At 38.5% G+C, this 25,250-nt stretch overlaps 1 protein-coding gene and 1 long non-coding RNA gene across 5 annotated transcripts in view; one reads left to right on the top strand and one right to left on the bottom strand.

Annotated features, from left to right (window-relative positions):
• LOC141419819 (uncharacterized) overlaps nt 1-12,091 on the top strand; it is a 53,729-nt gene extending 41,638 nt beyond the window's left edge. For 2 of the 4 annotated variants that reach the window (XR_012444541.1, XR_012444543.1), the window contains 2 exons: nt 4,608-10,007; nt 11,374-12,091. This is a non-coding gene — a long non-coding RNA (uncharacterized lncRNA). The remainder of the gene's footprint in view (nt 1-4,607; nt 10,008-11,373) is intronic. The other 2 variants (XR_012444542.1, XR_012444544.1) reach the window with 2 other exon arrangements.
• Gpc3 (glypican 3) overlaps nt 1-25,250 on the bottom strand; it is a 389,991-nt gene that overhangs the window by 125,054 nt on the left and 239,687 nt on the right. Inside the window, exons 4-5 of the mRNA XM_074063548.1 lie at nt 12,086-12,219; nt 1,169-1,294 (exon numbers count right to left, since the gene is read on the bottom strand). Of these exons, the coding sequence (XP_073919649.1) occupies nt 1,169-1,294; nt 12,086-12,219 (260 nt within the window). The remainder of the gene's footprint in view (nt 1-1,168; nt 1,295-12,085; nt 12,220-25,250) is intronic.

Raw genomic sequence — 25,250 nt, 5'->3', positions numbered from 1 at the left:
CTCTGTCCAATGTAACGTCCATTCATTGCATCGCTAATCAACTGAGCATCTTAAGTGCTCGCATTGGGGCCTGTTAGAATGTAAGCTCTTCAAAGTCTGTATCCCTAGCATCTTTGTGCTTAACATGTAATATCTCAAAACATAAATGCTGAAGGTATGAATGAATGGTAAATAAAACACACAGGCTATCAGTCAGAGAGGCTCTGATCCAACCATCTCATTTTTAAAGTAGGGAAACCAAGGCCTAGGGAGGTTAAATTGCTTACCTTAGGTTAAGGAACTAATTAGCAAAAGACTCAGTACTCAATTTCAGGTCTCTTCTGTATTCCCTTCAACATGCTACTGCTTGCACAAACATTTTTAAAAACATGTTCACTCCACATGGTTTCTTAAACATTCTGCTCTCTTGATTTAATTTCTTAATTGCAAGCTATTCCTCAAACATGCAAAGCAATGGAGGTTAGGAATCCCATCTGCCCACTAGAATGAAAACTCCGTGAGGACAGGGAACATGCCCAGCACTTAGAAGGTGTTCAGTAAATAGTCGCTGAATAAATAAATATATGTTATTTCTTGTCAGCGATGAGCAAACCCTCACAGACGTTGACAGTTAGCATAGATTATATTAACAGATACGCAAATGATCAGTAATGATCAATAAAACTGCTTGGTGACATGGCACTCCTCTTTTCCTCCCCTTTCTTTTTTCCATCATCTTCTGCTATACAATGGGGGAAAATAACAGGATTCAGTTCATGGGATTGTTGTAAAAATAAAGAGTTAATACAACATACAATGCATTTAGCATGGTGCATCATACACAGTTAACTCTCAATAAATGGTAACTCTGTGACTATGGTTTCTTCAAATGAAATAAACAAAGGCCCCATAATGAGATGAAAGAAGCCAAAAACAAAAAAAGAGTTAGCTTTATGTTCTTTAGACATTTTAAATGTCCCTGAACACACAGTTCTCCATGTGCTTCAAAGTATATAAATTCTATGAGAGCCAGAAGGTAGGCATGGCATCTGGATGAATGCTCACGAGTACGTTTTGTATAGAACGTTTCTTGGGATATTAATGGAGGCAGGTGATTTAATTAACCTTCGATGAATATATGATGACTATTCCTCAAACGCCACCATGACTAACTTTCACAAACCATTACCTCTCCACCAGTTCTTGTCCATTCCAGCACAGGGTGTCATTTTCCGCCACAGGGCTATGGCTGCAAATGTAGCCAGGCAAAGCACTATAGAAGCTGATGAAAGATTTCAACTTCTGAATTAGTTCCCTGAAAGAAAAAACAAAACATCTGCACATAAGAGGCAAGTAAACGCAGTATGAGAAAAGTTTAATTTCCTTACCAGCATGACAGAAGAGCTCTGCCAGGCTGATTAGAGCAATAAATGATTTTTTAAAGACATTCTTGGCTACAAGGCCACAAGTTAGTTTTTTAAAAAAAATCAATAAAATGATATTAGGGGGAAAAAAAGGTTGCCTGCCATATAAGGGGCTGTTCCTATCAGAGGATGATTTAATTCCAACATCCATTTTCTAACACGTTCAGCACCTTCCATTTTTTGTTCAGAATGCTGTTACCTACATTCTCAAAGGTGCTGATTACGAGGCACATTGGAGCATTACATATCTTTTGGTTTCTGAGTGTAATTGAGTGCATTGATTGTAATTTACAATGCTATTACCCTAGAGATGGCCCCTTTCTATATAGGCTCTGGCTAATGGTTGCAGATCAGAATCACAGGGTTCTCAGAACGTTATAAGCTCTATGAAACTCTCCTGATAATATAGTCACAGGAACTCATATCTGCTAGAGGAGGAAGGGTTCTTTGTTCTTTGTCTATTGTGTTTCCTGTGAGGGGGAGGGAAAGGGAGCGGGTTCTATTATATTTGATTATTTATTTGCTTTGGCTTTTATGCTGTTTATAATAAGAGAAGTGACTGTGTATGTGTGTGAGATAGAACACATTAGATATGTACATGTGTATAAACATACAGCCATAAATACTAGCAAAATTTCTTGCCTATTATCTTGCTTCAGATGTACATGTATGTATACACAAAGTAAAACATCATGGACTGGAGAGAAGTGAGAAGTGAACATGTTTATGAAGAAAGGTTTAAATATCTATGTAATAGATGTTCGAGGGTAAACAAACAAAAATATACTTTATTTTCTAAAGCAATATGCCTAATAGAAAGTTACAGTGTTCTTCACATCCATGTCTACCTTAAGTCTACACAAAATTTTTGGAGACTCTGGTCAGGGAATTTTCTGGCAGAGAAGTGATTATTCAATACTATCTCCAGATTAAGAGTGATCTGGGTTGATGAACAGGCCTCTGAACACACTAGAGACTTGCATCTCATTTGGAGGACTGGCAGAGTGGCTTAAGTTGTAGAGCCTACCAAGCATGAGGCCTTTAGTTCAAACCCCAGCACCACAAAAAAAAATCATTTGGACAATGGTGTAAGTCCTAAGCCCAAAAATGCTTTCTGGTGGTTGTTCTCAGATCTGGCTAAAAGAGGAAGACAGGTAGAAAGGATCGTCTTGCTATTTTCCATTTTGTTACCATAAAATTATTCATTTCAATGATGAGAGAGAGAGAAAGAGAGGAGAAACACTAGCTCTCAGCACATGTTCACAAAGGATCAGGTCACAGGAAAGCCAGTGTGATGGACAGAACAACTCAAGAAAGGTTATTGGGACATATATAATGCCTGATAGTCCAATAGCTGCTTCCTGTGGTGCCCACATGCCCCTCATAGCCTACTCCTGGTGTCTGGGCACCGTCAATCTCCAAAGAGAAAGATTCAATACATGCTCTGAAAATAAAACTCAACATCACAGTTTCTCACAGAGGAAAAAGATGGGTTCAATTAACAGCTAATAGGAGAGATGCTCTGTTTTATAAGGTAATAATATAGTTCCCAAGAGTGGCAATTGAAAGACTAAAGGCTGAGGCTGAGTAATTCCCCCCACTCCATGAGGAAATGGAATGTGGCCATTAGTCTATGGGAAATGATGGCCTTTTTAATGAAAGAGTTTCCCTTAGGCTTCCTCCTGCCTCCACACCCACTCTCACTAATACAACACACGGCAAGAAAAATAGAACCCATAGCAAGACCTTCCAATTTGATTTCCCTAGAAGCTGAAGATAAAAGCACCCTAAGTTTCTCCCTGTCTCCCAACGCTTGCAGTTTTCTTAGCTGATTATAAAGAAGAAGTTGAAGAAGATTCAGATGAAGTTCCATCTAAATGCCTAAGTGGGAGCAGAAGACCTCCCACTTTAGAATGGAAGGGTCACGATAAAAATCTGCAACAAGCACAAAGAATGTGGATAACGTAACACAGTCTGGGTCATCACATTCTAGAACTTAGGGGAACTCTTTGAAACTTGAACAAGAGAACTTGTAGTAAGAGGTCATCCTACTTCGGAGTATTTATCATGTCTGTCATATAGGATGAATATAGAAGACTGTGTTTTAGAAATTTACCTCTAAATTAGCAATTTTGAATTCAGAACAGTTTCATTTAGCAACTATGTGATAATTATGGTTGGGCTCTCAGAACAGCACTTCGAAACATTTTATGAGTAATAGTTAAAAACACTTGATTTTAAAGTGTGACCCAGCTGAGTTTCAAATGCCAGCTACTCTCTCACCCAGAAGAGAACCCTTAGGTGAATTCTAAAGTTCTCTGCACTTTAGTTTCCTCACTTGTAAAAGGAAGAGACTGATAGCAACTAATTCACAAAGTTGTTTCACAAGGATGATTCAACGACACAATGCATGTAAGGTATTTAACAGGGTACCTACACACATAAGCACAGACTCATCCCTCCACAATGGTAACCATTTTCGAGAATCTGCTGGACTAGAGGCATGGCTCAAGTGGTAAGAGCACCTGCCTAGCAAGCTTGAGGCCCTGAGCTCAAACCCCAGTACTGCAAAAAGAAAGAGAAAAATACATGAAGCAGAAAGGGTTGAAGATGTGGCTCAAGTGGTGAACATTGCGCAGTAAAGGTGAAGCTCTGAGTTCAAACCCCAGTACCACCAAAAAAAGAGAGACAAAATAGGTACTCTGACAAGTACATGCTCATAGAAGCTCTAATAACAATAGCTAAAAGACAGAACAGGACAAATGTCTGCCTACTGATGAATAAACAAAATGTGATGTATATAAACAACTGAATATTCTTCAGCCTTTAAAAGGAATGAAGTTCTGATACACACTGTAACATGACTGATCTGTGAAAACACTGTGATAAGTGAAAAAAGCCAGTCATGAAAGACTACTTATCATATGATTCCATTTACGTGCAATGTCCAAAAGAGGCAAATCTGTAGAGACACAAAGTAGATCCCTGGTTGCTTAGGGCTGGGGGGGATGGGGGTGGGAAAGGGGCAATAACTAAAGGGTTCAAGAATTCCTCTTGAGGTAATGAAAATGTTTTAAATCTACTGTGATGATGGCTATATGTATCTGTGAATATACTCAAAATGAAAGAACTATAAACTCTAAATCAATGAATTGTATGGCATTTGGATTATATTTCAAAAAGTGTCACCTCTGCTCCTCCAAGAACAGGACAGAGAAGAGTTGAGGAATGTGTCTCCGAGAGAGCTCGTCTGCTGGGGGAGAGGTATGCCCCTTAGAAGAATGGAAGGAGACAGGAGGGCTGGGGAAAATGCACGTAAAATAAACACAGGTGAGCAATGAGAAGAGAAATTTGTGAGAATTGCAACTTTAGCACTTTGATAGCTATAAACAGTGGTTAAGTCTATCTCTTCATCTCTTAAATTTTTTTTTATTTTCTTTCTCATTGTAAAAAAATATATGCTCATTATGGAGAACTTAGAAAATAAAAGAAGAAGAAAAAGAAAAATTCATAGCCTCACTAGCCAGAAATAATTTCTGTTAATATCTGGGTATATTTCCTTATAGACCTTTCTCTAAAGTAAAGTTTTACACTTATTTCCTAGAAACTTATCTCTTAAAAATATTTATTAGTGTATTTTAATTATACAAGATAATGGGTGAACCCTATTCTTTTTGACAGGCTTGTTCACTGAGTTCTCTCTGCTTCTCAGTGTATATTGTCCCCATTAAAAGCCACCTAAAATCAAGGTGGATTTGATTAGAAAGGAAACTCAGAATAATAAAATAGAGGCTGGGGACATGGCTCAGTGGTACAGCACCTGCCTAGCCTGCACAAGGCCCTCAGTTCCATTCACAGTTTCACCAAAAAAAACAACAAAAAAAAGCTAGCTCTTAAAGACTTCCCAGGCCTTGTGGACAAAGCAGTACCCACCTTTTTGAGAACTAAGAGCAGGGCTCCAGCATAACTAGCCATCTAGCCAATATCACAGAAGCCCAGTGTTTTGGTGCAGGCCAATGCCTTATGCAAAACCTTCTCTGCATTACTGTGGGAAAAGAAACTTTGGTTTCCAAAAGAAACTTTGACCTTTGAAGATAAATCCAGACATACTATTTTAGAGGGTAGAAAAAAAGACTTTGTAAACTGTTAGAGTCAATGAGCTTTTCAAAGGACAGTGACAACAGGTGATAATATCTCCTGACACTGTGGCAGCAGAGTGTGACAGGAGTAGTTTACCTCCTACTGAGTTTACTGTGCCTCTCTCATTTTTCCTCTTCTTTGTCTCTTCTGTCATTCCTTCCTAAACTTGTTCCAGCATAGGAACTAAATGCATTTCACTTCTACCTTTTTAAAAATAAAGATTTGTACCCATCCCCGCTTCTACTTTTCAAAGGAGATGAACTGAATATTTCTATTTCTCTCTTAAAGCAAGACACTTGAAATTAAATTAAGTGACATATTAATTTCCCATGTATGACTCATTCCATATTTTTTTCCTTTGTGCAAGTAGCCCATGGCAGACAACAGACGAATCTCTACCTACGAACTAAGGCAGTTTCTTCAAATGAATTGTTTCCAGAAAGTTTGGACAATTAGTTGTCCGAGATGGGAAAAACAATTTCATCGATAGGAATGTTTCTTGATGCCATTCCACTTTATTCTAATACACTCATGTCAAACACAGCATTGCTACAGAAACATAGCATTGCCACAGGACAAACTCACCATTTGTTTATGGCCGTTTGCTCAGGAAACAGTGCGTTAAAGGTGGAACTAAAGGATGGGGGCTCCTTTGCATGTATAAGCCATTTCAAAAAACTGCTACTGGGTGCCATGATGTTCCCTGGAAGGCTTCCATCATCCTGGAGGGGCAGTCACTTCTTTGGTTGTGGGGGAGGGGACTGCCTTTGCTTTCTTGCAGTGATTTGCTTGAGCAGGCATCAAAGCAGTGCTAATTGGAAACCACTGCAAGTAAAACAGCCTTTCATCCCTGACTGCAGATTTTGAACCTTTTTTCTGATTACTAGGGTTCTTTTTTTCTTAATGTAAAGTAATATGAGCTCATTATTTAAAAAAAAAACCCGAAAACTCAGATAAGTACATAAACTAAAATAACTAAACTTGGAATGATGCAAGATTATGCCTAATTCTGCTGGGGGGAGCCTTTCACAGTTTGACCTCAAACTACAACTTTTTGTCATTCCAGAGGTTAGCGTATTTTCCCTCATTCTGTTCCCTTTGCCTGGAACACCCTTTTCCCTCATCCATCTGTTGAATTTATTCTTACCTCTCAGGCTGGGCTCAAAAGTTACCCTTTCCAAGAAACCTTTGTTGACTGTCCCAGGAGGGCTGCTAACTTTCCCATCTGTGAGGCGGCCACTCTTTTGTACATAGCTCTTTTTTGGCACCCACCCCCAATATGGTGTGTCTGTTTACCTGACTAGAGTAGAAGCTCCTTGGCTCATCAGAGACTCACCCTTATACAATGCTGAGCATATAGAGGATGTTGACCAAATTGAAGTTACAGTCCTATTTAGGGCAGAATGACTTGTACCAGACCCAAAACTCATTGATTCACTCAGAACATACTTTGTTGTATTGTTCAGAGGACAGAAGGCACCACTGAGCTTCCAAAGCTGCCTAGCCAAACCTAGAGCAGTAGTCTGCATAAGCACTGATTTGGGACCAGGGAGCTGAGATCAGCTTTTGTTCTTTTCTTTCTAGGTCACTTACTAGTGTCACTTAAACCATTGCCCCTTTAGATGAAATCAGAGGGGAAGGAGAGGAGGGAAGTACAGGAAGCAGAGGGCAAGAACACACAGATATAATTTCACATGGGTTGAGGAACCATGACTTTATCACAGGTTTGTAGTTGGGCCACAAGCTTGGCATATAGATACAGGATGGGCTACTGAACTGTAGGCATTCTACCAAACGCTATTTGTGATATAAAAATGGCAAGTTAAACAGAATCACAAGGGGATTGGAGAACAAAGGAGGGAGAGGCTGGCAACCCAAATGTACTGGAAATATTGGAGATGGAATGGGCTGTGTAGATCTGACTGCTTCTGTTTTGATTGTACTACTTGTGCATCTTGTTCTACCCTCACTGTTCAAAATATTTTCAATACTTATCCCTTAAGGAACCGTCAGTCCCATACACAGACCACCAGTTCAGTAGAAAATCCCCTTTAAGTTGAACTGAGCTATTTCTAAGATTAGTTGTGTGTTGCAAACTACCCAGTTGGGGGCAGACAAAACAAACAGATGACTTCTAAATGCTAGCAAAGGAATGCAACATTTCTTTGTGTGTTGTTATTTTAATAAAGCAAAAGGCTTTTCAACTCATTATCAGATTCAGACAGCTTCCTCACAGCCTCCACAGATTGACTACTGCAACAGGGTCCCTTTCCAATCACCGTATCTTTAACTCTGAGGATGGAGCTTGGGTGTGGGTTGGGGGCATACATGTATTTTTCTGGGCATTGTGAAATGCTGTGCCAAACATACTGAGAAATTTATAGAGCCACTGACACTCTACCAAAACAAGCCCTCCTAATAACATCAGATTGTGGGGCAGAGCATTTAGCAAGAGATCATTTTAATCCCCACTTCTCCCCTTGTAAGAGAGTTTATAGCGCCTATTTGAGGAGGTAAACTCAAGACAGACATGCTCCTGTTATTTTGTTTGCTTCTGCCAGAGAACTCAGAAAGGACGGCTCCATCTCAGACTTTAATGCTTCAGTTTTCCAAAAAGAGGAGAAACATCGTGGTCCAGCCTCATGGTCCCAACACCCAGAGGAGCCCTGCCCAACTGCCAAGTTACTCAAGTCTATAGGTCTTGTTGACTTTTCTTATTATCCTTCCTTTTATTTTTGAATTAGCTATGAGTTCAAAAAACAAAGTGCCATATCTGGATGCTCAGAAAAAACTTTCTTTGTCCATTTCTTCCTTCCCTGGAAGATTAGTGCCATAGAGTCCCTCCCTGGTAAGGTGAAAGGGAATGGGTTAGAGCCCAAGATAGACGCCATGGCAGCAGGACCTTGATAAATCTCCTATTCATAAATGTGTGTAAAGTTGCTGCAGTAGCTTCTTTTTAAATTTTTAATTTTTAAAAATTAAAACTTTATTAATATATATTAATTGCACAAGGGATGTTGCTATGATTAATTTCAGACATGCATATAATGTATTTTCATCAAATTCATCCTGTTACTCTTTCTTATCCTCTCCTCCCTCTTTTAAAACAATCTTTTACAGATTGCATTATTCTATTTTTATGCATGTGTACAAAGCACCTTGATCATACTCACCCCACCTTCGTGCTCTCCTTTTGCCTTTCCCCTTCTCCCCTGGTTCCCAGCCCAGTTACCCCTGTTTTACACTCATGTCACTCATTTTTTTAAATGTCTAGACTCCGTATATGAGAGAGAACATGCAGTGTGTCTTTCTTAGTCTGGCTTATTTTGCTTAACATGACGGTTTCAAGTTCTACCCATTTTCCTGCAGACAACATAATTTCATTCTTTTTTTTACAGTGAATGATACTCCATTGTGTGTATACATATTTATACCCATTTATCAGCTGATGGGCACCTAGGCTGATTCCATAGTTTGGTTATCATGAATAGCGCTGCTGTAAACATGGGTATGCAGGTGTCTCTATTGCATGCTGACTTACATTCTTTGAATATATGCCCAGAAAGTATACATATTGACAGTAATTTCAAAATGGGACTGGGTTTTTGTGTTTATTTTGAAAAAGCTCCACATGTGATTCTGTTACAAATTCACATACCACTTCCTCATGAAGCCTCTACTAGAACTCTCCTGGGCAGAGGCCTGTCTTTCTGCATAGGCTGCCTCTGTACTCTGAATATTTCTTTTGCTTTAGCACTCATACAACACTTTTAGAATTACTTGTATTTAAGGGTATTTCCCGTTAGACTGAGCTGGGAATCAGAGATTGTTTCTTGGTATTTTCACTGCCCAGTGTATAGTCTAGCACTAATGGGTGTTTAATAAATTAATATTGAGGTGAATAAACAAACACAGACATATAAAATTCACTTCACTCAAGTATGGAAGGGGTTTCCACTAGTTAAAGGTCAATACCCTGTAAGAACTGAAGTTAACTCCTCACATGGTTCAGGCCAAGAGTGACAGCACTAGAGAACAATGGACAACACACAGGCACAAGCTAACGAGGGTCTTGATGTAAACCTAAATCTGCCTTCCCAGATACAGACGAAAACATCTCCCCATAGCTGCAGAAAAAAATGTTTCTCGAACATTTTAGTGTCAGGTAGCCTGTAGTGGCTTTAAAATATGTCAACAAATTCTGTGATCCTCCTCCTATCAAGAGGTGGAGCTTAACTTCCTCTCCTTGAGTGTTTGAGATTAATGCTTGCTTCTAGCAAATCAAGTATGCCAGAATTCTGGTGTGGCACTTCCAAGACTGAAATGTTACAGCTTCCTCTTTGCTCTCTTCCACGGATCATTTATTTTGGGGAAGCCAACTGCCCTGCTGTGAATAGACTGATGAGATCCATGTGGTGAGGAATGAGACCTCCTTCCAACAAGCTACACTAACCTGCTGAACCTGTAAGTGAGCCACTCTGGAAGCGGATGGTCAGGCATCAGTCAAAACTGCAGGCCTGAGCTCAGTGAGAAGTATGTGCTTAGCATGCAGGAGGCCCTGGGTTAACCCCCAGCACCTCAAAAACAAGACAGAAATCACTGCAGCCCCAGGCAACATCGTGACTGAAATTGCTTCAGACTGAGTATTTCCTGGCTAAGCCATTCCCTTATTTCTGACACACAAAAACTGTGAGATGCTTGTTTTAAATAACTGTTTGGAATTAATTTGTTACATAGAAGTACATAACTATCACACCCCTTTACACTCTTAAAAATTATTGAGGATCAAACAAAACTTCAGTTTAAGGTATTAAGATGTATGAATTTAACACTAACAGAGCCGGGCACTGGTGGCTCATGCCTATGATTCTAGCTCTACTTGGGAGGCTGAGATTGGGAGGATTGCTGTTCAAAGCCAGGCCTGGTGAATAGTTCATGAAACCCCATCTCCAAAATAACCAGAGCAAAATGGACTGGAGATGTGGTTCAAGTGGTAGAGCACCTGCTTTGCCAGTGCAAAGCCCCGAGTTCAAACCCCACTGTCACATCAAAAAAAAAAAATTCAGAAAAACTAACAATTATAGACTCATTACATGCTAATGAGTTTCATTAAATGTTATTTCATAAAAATAACATTTTAATGAAAAAATTAGTGACAAAAGTAACATTACTTTTCTTTTTTTTTTTTCAGTACTGGGGTTTGAGCTCAGGGTCTATACCTTGAGCCATTCCACTAGCCCTTTTACTATGTTGGGTATTTTTCGAGATAGGGCCTTGCAAACTATTTGCCTGGGCCGGCTTTGAATGGTGATCCTCCTGATCACTGTCTCCTGAGTAGCTAGGATTACAAGCAGGAGCCACCAGCACCCAGCTACTTTTCATTTTTGTAAGCTATCTTTACTGTCTTGCTTGATAGGAGAGAGGTCGATTCTCCTACTGATTTTGGTATTTTATCTATTGAAATATGTTGTTTTGGTTGAAATATATGAACAAACTCTAGAATCACAGGTATCTTGTTAGCCAAAGGAATATCTCACAGATATCCTGAGAAGGTCTCTGCAACTCCCAGAGCCTTTGAATTATACTTTAAAAGGGCCACTATAGGGAAACTAGAATTTCATTAAGTTGGAAATTAACAAGGAAACTTCTGAAAGGCTTCTTTGGGGCATACTTTCTCAAGCTACATTACTGCCCTCTTTCATCCTGAACTGTACCATACAAGACTAAGGATTATCATTTCAAAACCTCTGGTAGTAAACTGAGAAGAAAGGAATGATTTTGCCCAAATCTGAGCTGTTACTTATTTAACCTCTTAATTTTCTATCTGTAGGCCAATCTTCTCAATCCCCTCAAAGTCAACAAGAAGAATTCATGCCTAGCTATTCCTGAGCCAGTGCTGGGGCTGGCTACATGCGGAATCCTTTTGGGTAATTCAGTATTCTTAGGGCTGTGGTGGGCCTCCCGTATGCATTCTACCCTTTAATTGTACGCAAGAAACCAGACTAGGGCTGGAAGGAACTTGGATGGGGGGAGGGAAAATACAGGAGTAAGAATTTGTAACTAGACTGTTGCTTTAAGAAATATGAGCCAGATACTACATTTTTTCATTTTAAGGTGTGTAAAATGTGTCGTGTGTGTGTATACACAAGTGTGTCTTTCTAGCTTCTGTCTATGGACTTTAATGCTGACTCACTGTAAGCGATGGGAAAACCAAAAACCAAAGTCACTAAACTGTAAGATCTGATTGTACGCCAAAATATTCTGTTTAATCAGTAAATGACCTAGAATAGGGAAGTCTATTCTACCCTATTTTGTTGTATAAGATAATTACATATGGAAAGCTTACATTCAAATATAGCTTAGATATAATATAATGTCTTTTTTCTTTAAGATTGACAAATGGCAGAATTTAATTAAACACTCCACTCAGAAGAACATGTATTTAAGAAACTTTACTCCAATGATTTTTTTTACCTTAAAACACAATTGCTAATTCTATGCTGAAATAGAGAGGAGAAAAAAAACCCCAAAAACCTTCTCACCTTCTTCGGCTGGATAAGGTTTCTTCATGTTCTACATGAGCAACTTTTAATACTTTCTTGTCAATAAACAGATCTTCAGGATAATAAGCAGATCTATATTGGCGTTGTTGAGAATGGGCACATAGCTTGCCAATCTGAAAAAAAGAAATGCAATATAATTACATAATACTTATGCAGATACAATTGTAGAAACAAATTCTGAAATTCATTTCAATTTCCTCCCCAAGAGTAGAACAAAGCTATTAATAGAGTCAAAAAAGGTGACAGAGCAAAGAACCATTGGCAGAAAGGAAGGCTAAAGACTGGTGAGGGGGGAAGTCCCATTGTGGCCCAGCCTATTCAGAGATTTCCTAATTAAAAATACCTTTTGAAACGAACATTGAGAAGACCCTTTACATGGGCCTCACTCTATCGATCCTTTTCAATGGCACTTGGTGTTTCTATGTATGAGGAAGTTCACAAAAGGGAATTATGAAGTTTAGGAAGAATTGATATAGTAGATGGGGGTGGGGAGGGTGTTGAGTAGCCTGTTAGTAGAAAAACAGCCTTGAACACACAGAATGCTCCCCATCCTAATGAATACTTCCTTGTAAGACTCAAGCTGAGGTATTCTAAAAAATATCAGCGTAGTTGCTCAGCTGGCGTTCCTAAAAATCCCCAAGGGAAGTAGCCAAGTCCAGCAATCAATAGCCAGTGTCATCAGCTGTGAATCATAGATCAGTGAATAAGCCCAGGACTGAGAGGATTAAAGAATATAAGCACTCAAGTCAGCCAGCCTTTCTCCCTCCCCCTCCCAATTCTTCTCATTCATCCATTCAAATATATTCATTGCACACCTCTTTCACATTATGTAGCAATGATTTTTTAAAACAAAATGGCACCAGTTGTCTTGCTTAGTTCCATTCTAATTGATTTCTTCGGTTAAGTTATTTGTAGATTTTTTTCATGTTCATATGAAAGCCTAAATGAACTTCTATACAAAGAAGTATGAAGTATCATTATATTAACTTTCTTTTTTTTTTTTTGTGGTACTGGGGTTTAAACTCCAGGCCTCAGTCTTACTAGGCAGGTGCTCTACCACTTGAGCCACTCTACCAGTCCTGATATTAATTTTTTTATATATCTCCCCTGTGCCAGGAACTATGTTTAATATTACAAATTATCCATTTTATAGATGAGAAACTTGAGGCTTAAGGAGGTTAAGTGACTTTTCTAAGGTAAACAGGCAGTGGATTCACTTGCCCGACTTTGAACCCATTTGTCTGACTGCAAATCTTATTCAACATTGCCTCCCTAGAGGACAGTGCTTCATTTCCACTTGCTTATATTCTGTTTTGCACAAAAAAGTTCCACTGTTCAATTACATAGCCAGCCAACATAACCTAGGTAAATATATAGATTGTAAAGTTTAGGAAAAATATTAGAACTATCTTGTGAGGACAAATGTTGTATCTTTGTCACCATGTACCTTCACAAACACACTGGAGTTTGTATGCTGTTAGGCTTGGTTAGGTGGGTTGATTGAGCTGAAATTAAGCATTTGTTGCCCTTAATGCAGAGAAACTAAAGCAGATACCTTAAAGCAACTGAGGCCAATAGGAAAAGGGGACCAGGAACTAGAGAAAAGGTTAGATCAAAAAGAATTAACCTAGAAGGTAACACCCACGCACAGGAAATCAATGTGAGTCAATGCCCTGTATAGCTATCCTTATCTCAACCAGCAAAACCCCTTGTTCCTTCCTATTATTGCTTATACTCTCTCTACAACAAAATTAGAGATAAGGGCAAAATAGTTTCTGCTGGGTATTGAGGGGGGGAGGGGGAGGGGGCGGAGTGGGTGGTAAGGGAGGGGGTGGGGGCAGGGGGGAGAAATGAACCAAGCCTTGTATGCACATATGAATAATAAAAGAAAAATGAAAAAAAAAAACTCTCCAATTATCAGGGCCTGCACAACACGCCACTCTACTGATAGTCCACGGGCTCTGTGTGGTCATCCCAGCTTCTGGATTTCTCAAGATGGCCCTGAAAGCATTTCCTAACTTATCTATCTCTATATAAAGGCATAAATGGCATTTAATTTGTGTAGCTCTGGAAGGCTTTCCATAAGAATAAATCTTGAATTAGAAAATACCTAGAATCAGCACTACAATCACCTCCCTTTGTGAAAGATAGCAGCTAGCTTGATATTCAGACTAGCTATAGTTTATCCTAAAGGAAATGAAACGAGAGTTGCAGAGCCTTGAAAATAGTCCACTAGCTCTGGAATGTAAGATCCTGAAATTTTCGCAGGTACTTCTATAATGCTGTTTGACTCGGGTTAATATGAACTTCAAATAAAGAATTTGCATTCTGGGAGCAGTCTGATAGGGTGCTTCAGGCTAGGGGCTGCCCCACTGGACTGGAGAGTTAAGTTCCAATCACTTCCCAAGCATATAACACACATACGAATAACTGAGGGTGGACTATGCACTCTCACTTCATGTCTGTGGAAATGTACATGTCTTCTTTGTTAAACTGCAGGTGAAATTTCACGGAATAAAACCTTGATTTTAGTCCATACATATCTATTTATTATTCTGTGTGAGGGCCTATTTCACCAGGATCATCTTAGCACATTCAGGTGCACAGGACATTCTCTTGACCTACACCTGTTCCAAATGCAGCACCAAAATAAAATCTTCCACACATCGTTCACAGTAACTTGTCTAGCTGCAAGCCACAGCTGTGAAATCTCCCTCCCCATTGAAAGTCAGCCCTTTGTTTCAGTGAATACTAATTGGGCCACAGAAAGACTTTAAAGTATTTGCCCCCCTACCTAGTGGAAAGGGGTGCAGTGGAGGCAAAAGTAGGAAAGTTAAGAACAAATGAGAATGTAGACAGTGTGACCTTTCTTTCCAAGCCACCCAATGTGGCATTATCAAGCAGACTTCCCAAGGCTCTGTGTGGGGGAAGGGGCCAAGAATGGTGTCCTGCCAGTACCCACTCTCCCATCTGAAATGTGCCACATTTTACCAGACAGGCTATATTTTCTTCTACAAATCTACCACGAAGCAAATTCTTCTCCTATATAAAGCATTTGTCAAATGCATCTCCCCACATCTTTCACCTCACACTGTGTGAGCTAGAGGTGAGTATTATGGCCTTGTTTTGAGAAGTGGGCACTAAAAGAAAACACAATTTACAAAGAGATGCAGCACTCACATTAAAGAAGTCCTTTCAATTTCCCACTTGAGATGGACCAGGTGATACTGTGAGACCTGGGTCTCATTCTTCAGCTGCACTTGCTAAAGAAGCCAGCCTCCAAGTAGCCTTTTAGAAATCAGTAGCCTGCCCAGGAGTCTCAGGCTCTTAACTAAGTACAAACCAATTTCCTTTCACTGACTAATGTCCCTAATCAAGAATGTTACCACCTTTAAATTTGGTTAGTTGGAGTGAACTTATTAGATAGGTGAGTGTCTCTATCAAAAGGCCTAGAATATAAAACCTTTTGGTTTTCCACAAACCGTGATTCCTAATGGTGCCTTTATTCATGGGCCAGACACTATGGCAGGGAAAGCAGTAGTGTTCTGGGGTGTCAAAGTCTGAAACTTAAGAAGCCAGGGCTTCCAACTGTATCCCAAACAGCAAGTCATTCTGGCAACCCTAGCACCATTCCTTTCCACCAGGTTCCAGAGACATTGTCCTTGTGCATACATGAGGCAAATACACTACTGGGGACCAGTAGGCTGGGCATCAGGAGACCTGGCTTACAATCCCACTTCTTTATTGTTTTTTACTTAACACATAATAATTGTACATATTCACAGGGTAAATGTGATATTTCAACATATGTATACAATATGCAACTATCAGATCAGGATAACTAGCATATCCACCACCTCAAACATTTATATCATTTCTTTGTGTTGGAAACATTCAAAATCTTCTTGTGTATCTATTTTGAAATATACAATAAATTATTGACTATACTCACCCTACTGTGCTACATGTATGAACGTACTCCTCCTGTGTTTTTGTACCTGTTACTCAAGCTCTCCCTAGCTCCCCTTGCTCCAACCCTTTACAAGCTCTAGGGTAACCACCATCTCAACTTCCTTGAGATCAACTTTTTAGTTTTCACATATGAGTGAGCTCAGGGAATATTTACCTTTCTGTGCTTGGCTTATTTTACTTAATGTAATCACAACATCCTTTAGGTTCATCTACGTATGACCCTACTTACAGCAGTTCCTTTTTTTTTTTTTTTTTGGTAGTGGTACTGGAGATTGAACTCAGGACCTTGAGCTTGCTAAGCAAATGCTCTACCACTTGAGTTGAGCATCCAGTCCTCTTACTTTTCATGTTTTTCAGATGGGATCTCATGTTTTTGTCCTGGTTGGCCTCAGACCACGATCCTCCTACCTCTGCCTCCTGAAGTAACCAGGATTACATAAGTGCACTACCGTGCCTGGTCTTGCTAACTTTTGCCAGGGATGACCTCATACTGCAATCTTCTTATCTTTACCTCATGAGTAGCTGGTAGTACTCCAGGCCCCAGTACTTCATTTTGACCTGGTGCTGCGGTTTCATTCCACCTACAAATCTAGCTCTATGCACAGGATAAAAAGACAATTGAAGTGTCGTACTTTAGTCTATGCACTCTTAGAAAAAACAAGGTGAAAATAACTTTCCTAGTGGAGCATGTTACCATGGGGGGTTATTTTCTTTACCCATTGCTAGTTTCATGGCTGAAGCTCCTATAATATAAGACAGATTAACAAGAGAAAATCATACACATATGTTTAATGTAAGTTTTATATGACAGAAAAGAAGGCACAAAGACACAGGAAATCTGTATTTTTAAGTTAACTTTGATGAAGATGTGCATCTTGGTAGAGAACTATGATTGGATGAAGGAGTTATGGTCTGATGATAACGTATTGGAACAAATATAACAAGTCCTGTGTGCTAAGGCTCTTCTCTGTAACTTCTCTGTAACATCTCTGTGTCTTCAGAGATGAGGGCATTTCTTTTCTCCAGGCATATAGTGGCACCTACCACCTGGGTAGCCTATGATGTGCTTCAAGTGACAGTCAGCTGCTTTTATGGCCTGCTTCAGGGCAAAAGGGGCAGGAGAATTTGAGAGTGACCTACTTGCTTTTGCTGTTTTCTCAAATGTCAAAGTGCATTTTGGGGTGTATGTTCTGAATCTCATCATTACTAAAGATTTTTAAATCATGTGAAGCATTTGGTGTGATGCAATTCATACCTGCACCCATTAACTGATATGTCAAGAAATGCATAAAATCTAACCACATTAATTATTAGCATCCCCTCACATTCACTGTTGGTTGTAGTAACCCTCAAGTGACATAAAACAAAGCAAAACAAAACAAAAAAAACCTTCAGGCTAGGGGCTGCCCCACTGGACTGGAGAGTTAAGTTCCAACCACTTCCCAAGCATATAACACACATACGAATAACTGAGGGTGGACTATGCACTCTCACTTCAGAGAAAGACAGCTTATAGTGTAAGCTTCTCAACAATATCAGTACCTTACACTTGGAAAACAATGTGCCACTCCATTGTTCTTTAAAAAACTTCTACATCCATTCTCTCTCTCTCTAGTGGGTGCTACGCCATCCCTCTGCGACATATGGGGCAGATATTAATCCGCACCTCCAAACTGGGATTAATAATACCTGCAAAAGCATACCACAAAGAAAGGCTAAAAGGTATTCAAGACAAACAGAAAACTGACATCCAATTCTAACCTAGGGGTCCAGCAGTGCTTCTAGTAGCTGTAAGCCAATAGAGGAATGAGTGGCTCCACCACTACTCACTCCTTGGGCCAGGTAAGACTCAACTAGCAACCACACTAAAACTTGACTGGATGTCAAATTCTACAGGACAGGCAGCTCCCAATAGGGTTCCATCTGCTGCTTGCTGTCTGCAGGATGTCCCTGGAACCTTGCTCTTGAATTCAGATTCTTGGGTCAGCTACAGATCTTCTGTAATTCCTACAATTTAAACCCAGGTCTAGTTTAAATGTCTGACCTAAGTATATCCTTCCTTCATAGTTTTCCCCAAAATGTAGATTCCAAGCCAAACCTATGGTTACGAAAACCCAACAGATTCAAGCATTTAGCCACAACAGCATAAAAGGTTAGAAAATTGGAGGGTGTGTGCGTGCCACTATGACATTTATATGTATCTCTGGCTCTCTCCTAGTCAACCAACCCTAAGGGACCTATTTTCCTCTGGATGAACAACATGCTCCATATTTTCTTTCTCAGGAAATATGTAACGTAAGAGGTATGATGGGTGCCCAAGTCTATGCATTTTAACTTAATTGAAGGGGAAAGAGGAGGGAGGTGGGAGAAGAAGGAAAAGGAGAGGAAGAAGCAGAAGCAGAAACTGAAGAACTCTTCAGACAATGTCTATGGCACTAGAAGAGCCACGGATATGCTATTTCCCTTGCATATGTGACAGTGTTTGAGGGGATGCGAGCTGTACCTCTGAGGTGTACTCAGAGATCAGCACAACTCCTCTCTCAGGAGCTGCACGTGAGCCCACCAAGACTCTAGGAGCTCTTGAGGGCTTTTTCAGTTTCATTGAATCATGGAATAAGTTTGCTGCTAGATCCCAGCTGGTAACTGTGGTCACAAAGAGTGTTTTCTGAAAAATGTTGCTAAATACTTGGTATAAATTGCTATAAATTTGGTCTTTGATTTTCGATAGACTCATCAGAACCCTAAATAAGTAAATCTTGCTCTACGCTTACAAAATTTAAATAGGAACTCTAATCTCTTGGCCTACTTTGGATGAATATTACCTGTGGCATTTGTTTTGGGGTACCTTGGGCTGGGCATGGGAATTACAAATGTTTCCAGTTAAAATAAAATAATGAAATTCATTCTAGTGAATCAGCTATTATATTGTTGTATAATTTTGTTTAATTAAATCTTAAAAGTTTTAAAACAAAATATACATTGAAATTGTATGATGTACAACATAAACTTTTTAATAGTAGTAACTATGCCCATTTAGCAATTCTACAGGTATAATAAAAATGCTAATATATGTTAATGTTTAGTCTGTGGTTAATGTTTTGTCTTGTTAATTTCCCCAGGGCTTTTATTACTGATTTAAATCTGCCACACTACTCAACTGATTGCACTGCTTCCACAAACTGCATGGAAGTAGCTCAAATGAATACTGATTAACAGAAATGAACAGACGTTTGGCTAAGCAAACCATTCTTATTATATGCTTGTAATTATTACATGCATTTTCTTACAATGAGATGGGCATGGCAGGCATTTTCATGCATTTTTCCTACAGAAAGTGTGCATATGAGCATTACATTAATTTATAACCTTGTACTTCAGGAAGCACATCATTATTAATTAACTAATGATTGATCTGGTTATAAAGCTGAGAGGATAATGAACAGGCCTGGTGACAATCTAACCATTTTTTTTTTCTTTCACTCTACAGACATTTTGCTGTGACTCATTATTAATTGCTTGACCATTAAAATAAAAGCTCACTAATAATCTGTAATGTATTATGAATCAAGCTGTTTCAAGAAATCAGGTGCTATTATTTGAACATTTCATCCACGTCATCTCTCGAAATTGGATTCTAAAAAGCAGAAGGGGGAGAACTAAACTCCCACAGATCAGTTTGCTGTTAAATTGAAGTCCATAACCTTACTACAGTGAAAAGAGCACACAATCTGAAATCAGACTACCTGGGTTCCAGTCACAGGTTATCCTCTACCATTTCAATAACTCTAGATAAGACATTTAATTTCCTTGAAACTCAGCTTCCTCATCTGTAAAATGGAGGTAATAGCAATGCCTGCTGAACCTTGCTACAATATGAGGATCAAATTTAAAAAATGGTTGAAAGTGTAATACCTCTTCCACCCATATAGAAATCCAACTAATTTGTTGTGTAAGCAGAGACTACTTACCTTCTGTTTCCTGCTTTAATGTGTTATAATCTAGGCTCTGCTGGTCAGACACATAGGTAGCTATTGGTGATAGTGTTGAGAGGAATTCTTTAACTGGGGACTTTAAAAGACAGTGAAGGGATTTGATGAGAATGGGTCCCCACTGTAAAAGGCACCACATAGGTTTTGCCCAAGTCTGACAGTCCTCCAGTCTAGTCTGTTCTGCTCTGGGATAGCTAGGGTATCTTCCTCTATTCTTCAAAGTTGAATTTGTTGATAGGTAGTATATGATTTCTGCAGGTAACCCTGGATCTCTAACCCACGTGCTTGTGTCTGAATGCTGTGGGAATGGGAGACAGGTTTTAAATGCTCCTTCTATAGAAGATATTTGCTTTTTAACTAACATATATACCACGAATGGAGTCTGAGATGAAAACAGAATCCTGCAAATGTGCCTAACACTTTTTATGCAATATCAATCTTTTCCCAGTGCCAGGAGCCCAAGACATTGTTGTTTAATTACACAGGGCTGATAATGTGGGGACTAAGACAACTTTTGTAGTCCATAAATTCAAGATTGAATTCAAATACCATTCTCCCAAATCTACTCACTACTTGTGTGTTTCCTGTCTCGGTGCTCAAGTCAGAAGAAACCAATCACTTCTGGTGATTTTTCTTTCTCCTTCACTTCCCTATATCCAGATATTAACCCTTACTTTTTGTCTCTTATAACTAACTTTTAGGTTTGTACACCTTTCTCTATCTTCAGATCTAGTGTGCTTCTCAAACTTTAATGTGTATCTAAACCATCTAAGAATCTTACTCATAGATTCATATTGAGTAGATTTGGGGTAAGATCTGAGATAAGTAGCAAGGCCTGCACTTAATGGTTTGCAAACTTGTGGTACTAAAGCAAGCAGCATCAACACTCACTTGAGTACTTGTTAGAACGCAAATTTGTGAGCCTTGAACTTAGACACATGAAATCAGAAACCCCCGGAGTGGGGCCTGTCCATTTGTGCTTTAACTAGCACTCCAGGATAGCCTGATGCACACTCAAGATGGAGAACCACTGCTACAATACCATCTCAACAGCCTCTTAATTGGTCTCCCAAACTCCAGTTTTTACCTCCACCATCTTATAGTTCTCTTCAACCCACTCAGGAAGTCCTAGGGTCAAATCTATTTTTATAGTAATATGACGACTTGATTTTCTCTTTTCACTCTTTTTCTCTCACAAATATACCGAGGAATTTTCCTCCAATGAAAAATGACATCACTGCTCTGAAACATACTTATATGTATTCCAGAATGTTCTAAGGTAGGAGATACATGCATTCACAGAGGTTAATTTAGTTTACACTCCGAACTTAGTACTTTTGCTGGCTACGTAAGTTAAAACTATAATAATCCTTGTAGCCTCATTATCATTTTGTTTTGAAAGAGGGTCTCATTATGTAGCCTAGGCTGGCCTTGAACTCATGATATTCTTGCCTCAGTCTCCCAAGTGCTAGGATTACAGGTGTGTATCAGCAAACCTGGCTCTCATCATTTAATACATTATTATTTTAGGCTGGAGACAAAGTTTTATGGCAAAGCACCTACCTAGTACGCACAAAGCCCTCAGTTTGATTCCCAGCACTGCAAAGAATTATTCTGAAATAATATTTTGTCTATGTAAAAATATAAAGGAGTACATATACTTTGTGGTGTTTTTTTTACAATAATACCTTATTTTTGAAATATATATTTTAAAATGTATCTATAACTCATTATTATAGATAGGTTTTTATTCTATTATACCACAAAATAAAATTTATTTGCAACATATTTTTCCAGTATTTAAGAAGGAATGGTTGGCTTCAAAAATGAAGATTCTGTTGCACAACCCACAGCTACAAGGTCTAGACTAAAGATGCTGGGAAGGCATGAAACTGGCATATTATAGAGTTTTCTGACTCATAGAAGAGAGGAATCTACTCTGCAGATGACAGCTGTAATTAAGAAAGAAAATTATGATAAGGGCTAGGAATATAGCTCAGTGGTACAGTGCATGCATCCCTGGGTTTGACAAAAAAAAAAAAAAGACAAAAGCTACCTTTTTCTTGATGTTACAGGTACAAAGGTACAAATATCTTCCTGTGTGTGGTGCTACAGAGCATTTTTGAATAGTATTATAGTGTAAGCTAAGTTGCAGAGTTATCTTGAAATCAATCATTCAGAGTTTTGAGAAAATGGAATTCAATATTTAAAGTAAATGTTATGAGCTCTTTAAAAGTCAAAAGTGTTTGTTACAGCTTTTCCAAATAGAAGTGAAAAAGCCACTGAAATATACTATAGGATAATTCATTGCATTACCTTAGCTGGAGTACACACAATAGTGGAAGAACTAATAAACCACTGTGGTGTTGACACTGTTGAGTGCCATTTGTAAGGAAAAAGCACAGTCTGTAGAGGACATATTGACTCACTTTTATGTCTGCAGCTAAACCTTTAGTTCAGCAAGTTCGTTTTCATCTACAAAGACCCAAGGTGCTGTTTTGCTCACATTCACCTAGTATCAGTACTAGTTAATTATCAAAGAAGAACTATAACGTGAAAGCTTGTGGTGGGGGGATCACCAGTAGTGCCGAAATATTCAAAGTGTTTAATAACATGGTTAAAATGCATAGTTTTCCTCAAACAACTGTGGTGATGTTTTCAGTGATGGTGCAGAATCAACTGGGGGGGGGTAAATTGCCAACACCTTATCGTAAGTCAGGGTAGTGATACCAAATTGCAACACCAGTCACTAGTGTTTCACTGCCAACACACTTTTGAAAAAGCCAGCTTCACTTAAGAGTGCACTTGAAGAAGCAGTAGAAACTAATTTTATTAAATCATGACCCTTGACTCCACGTCTTTTTAAAATTAAGTGTGATGAAGTGGGAAGTGTGCACAAAGTCCTTCTGCTACATACGTAAGTAAAATGGTCATGGAGAGGAAGGTCACATGTGTGACTGACTCGTGTTATGGACTAGATTGTTTTTCATGAAACACTGTACCTGGAAGACTGACAAACCGTCTTCAAACTTGAATACTGACGGACACTTTTTTCAGAAAGGAACAAATAAGCCTGCTAATTCAAAGAAAACACTACCAGTATTTTTAGCCAATGATAAAATTTTCACATTCAAGCAAAATGTGTAATTTGTGGAGAAAAATTCCTCATATCTTCCATTATGAAGCTTGGCAGTTTTCTAATACTTACAGGCTTTTCTGATTTCCAGTTGTGATACATGTGAATATGAGGTTTTAAGGTTGCATTAATGAAGTATGTTCATATTTGGCAGGTCAGGATAACTCAGTGACCAATATTTTTCAAATAACCAATGCATCATGATAGAAAAATTGTATACGAGCTAAAATTTCATGAACGGTATAAGGCATATTTTTATATAACGGAAAGTGAAGACTTAATGGATATGTTTATAGCTTCTATATTATAGCCAACCGTTAAGAAATTACTACTTGCCATATTTTCAAGTACTATTAGAGAGAAATATCCTCAACTATCTGAAAAGGGTATTGAAACACTGTTCCTTACCTACTATATATCTGCGTAAGGCCAAATTTTCCTAAATCAAGTAAGATTGAGTGCAGAAACAGATATGAGAATCTAGCTGTCTACTATTAAGTCAGAAATTAAACGACACTTACAAAAATATAAAACGATGCAACTTTTCTCACCAAACTATTTTGTTTTTGAAAACATCTAATTTTTTAGAGAAATTCATGTGAGCATCTCATGACTTTATTATTATCAGTAATTTTAAATGAATTAGTAAATAAGTATTTTTAAATCTTCTTTACATTTCTAATAAAAATAACAATAGCTATAACTCATGTAAATATAGTTTTTGTGTAGATTTTAAAAGTGTAAGTTGGACACAGTGGCTCACATATGTAATCTCAAATACTTGGAAAGATCACAGTCTAAAACCAGCCCAGGCAAAAACATGAGGGCCTACCTAAGAAAAATACCTAAGGTAAAAGAGGACTGGGAGTATGGCTCAAGTGGAGGAGTGCCTGCCTCGCAACCAAAAGGATCTGAGTTCAAACCTCAGTACTGCCAAAAAAGAAGCATGAAAGGATCCTGAGATCGTAATTTATGCCTTACACTAATGCCCAGAAAAATCTGAAAATAATTTATAAATTTAACTATTTATGAATAAATAAAACATTACTTATAAAAATAATTAATTCATCACCTACTATGGGTTGTAGATGCTAGAGACACTGAAACAACAATCCCATTGCTCAGTTTGAAACTACACATTAGCTTCCAAAGTCTTTAGGGTAAAAAAGTATCTTAAGTTCACTTATACGATCCTTATTTGGTCCCCATACAACTCCTAGTCTTCCTCCTAGTCCTAGGCAAATATCTATAGCATACTCCATACAACAATAGTAGAACATATCTTTTTTTTGGCTTTTCTTTTTTGATGCTGGGATCGAACTCAGGGTCTCACACATGCTAGCCAAGCGCTCTGCCACTGAGCTACATCCCAGCCCCATAGAACATATTCATCAAGTGCATGTGGGACATTTTTGACATGTGAGCATGTTAGGCCAGAAAACAAGTCTCAGTGAATTGAAAATGTTTAAAACCACACAAATTAGGTTTTCTAGCCAGAACGGAATGAAATTAGAAAATAACAGCAGAAATTCACAAACATGTGGAAATTAAATATATACAATCTTAAATAACCAACAGGTCATAGATGAAATTTCAAGGGAAATTAGAAAAGTACTACAAAAAGGAATGAAAATACAGTACATCAAAAGTTATAGGATTCAGCGAAAACAGTTCTTAAAGGGAAATTTATGACTCTAAGAGCCTATATTGAAAAGAAAGAAGATGTCAGATCAGTAGTTTTTCAGTTCTGTCTGATAGTTTCAGTTCAATCTGAAACTACAAAAAAGAACAGCAAGGTAAACCCAAAAAAGTAGAAGGAAATAATAAAGATTAGTCAATATAACAGAAATAGAAACAGAAAAACATTAGAGAATGTGAATGAAACTTAGTTGATTCTTTAAAGAAAATCAACAAAATTGGTAGACATTTAAACTGATAAAGAAAAAAAAAGACTCAACTAATAAAGTAAGGAATGAGAGGACACTACTAATGACTTGAAAGACATAAAACAATTATATGGGAATACTATGAACAACTTTGCACCAAG

Source organism: Castor canadensis, chromosome X, assembly GCF_047511655.1.
Source record: "Castor canadensis chromosome X, mCasCan1.hap1v2, whole genome shotgun sequence".
Classification (NCBI taxonomy): Eukaryota; Metazoa; Chordata; class Mammalia; order Rodentia; family Castoridae; genus Castor; species Castor canadensis.
This window is presented reverse-complemented; position numbering and strand designations above follow the sequence as displayed.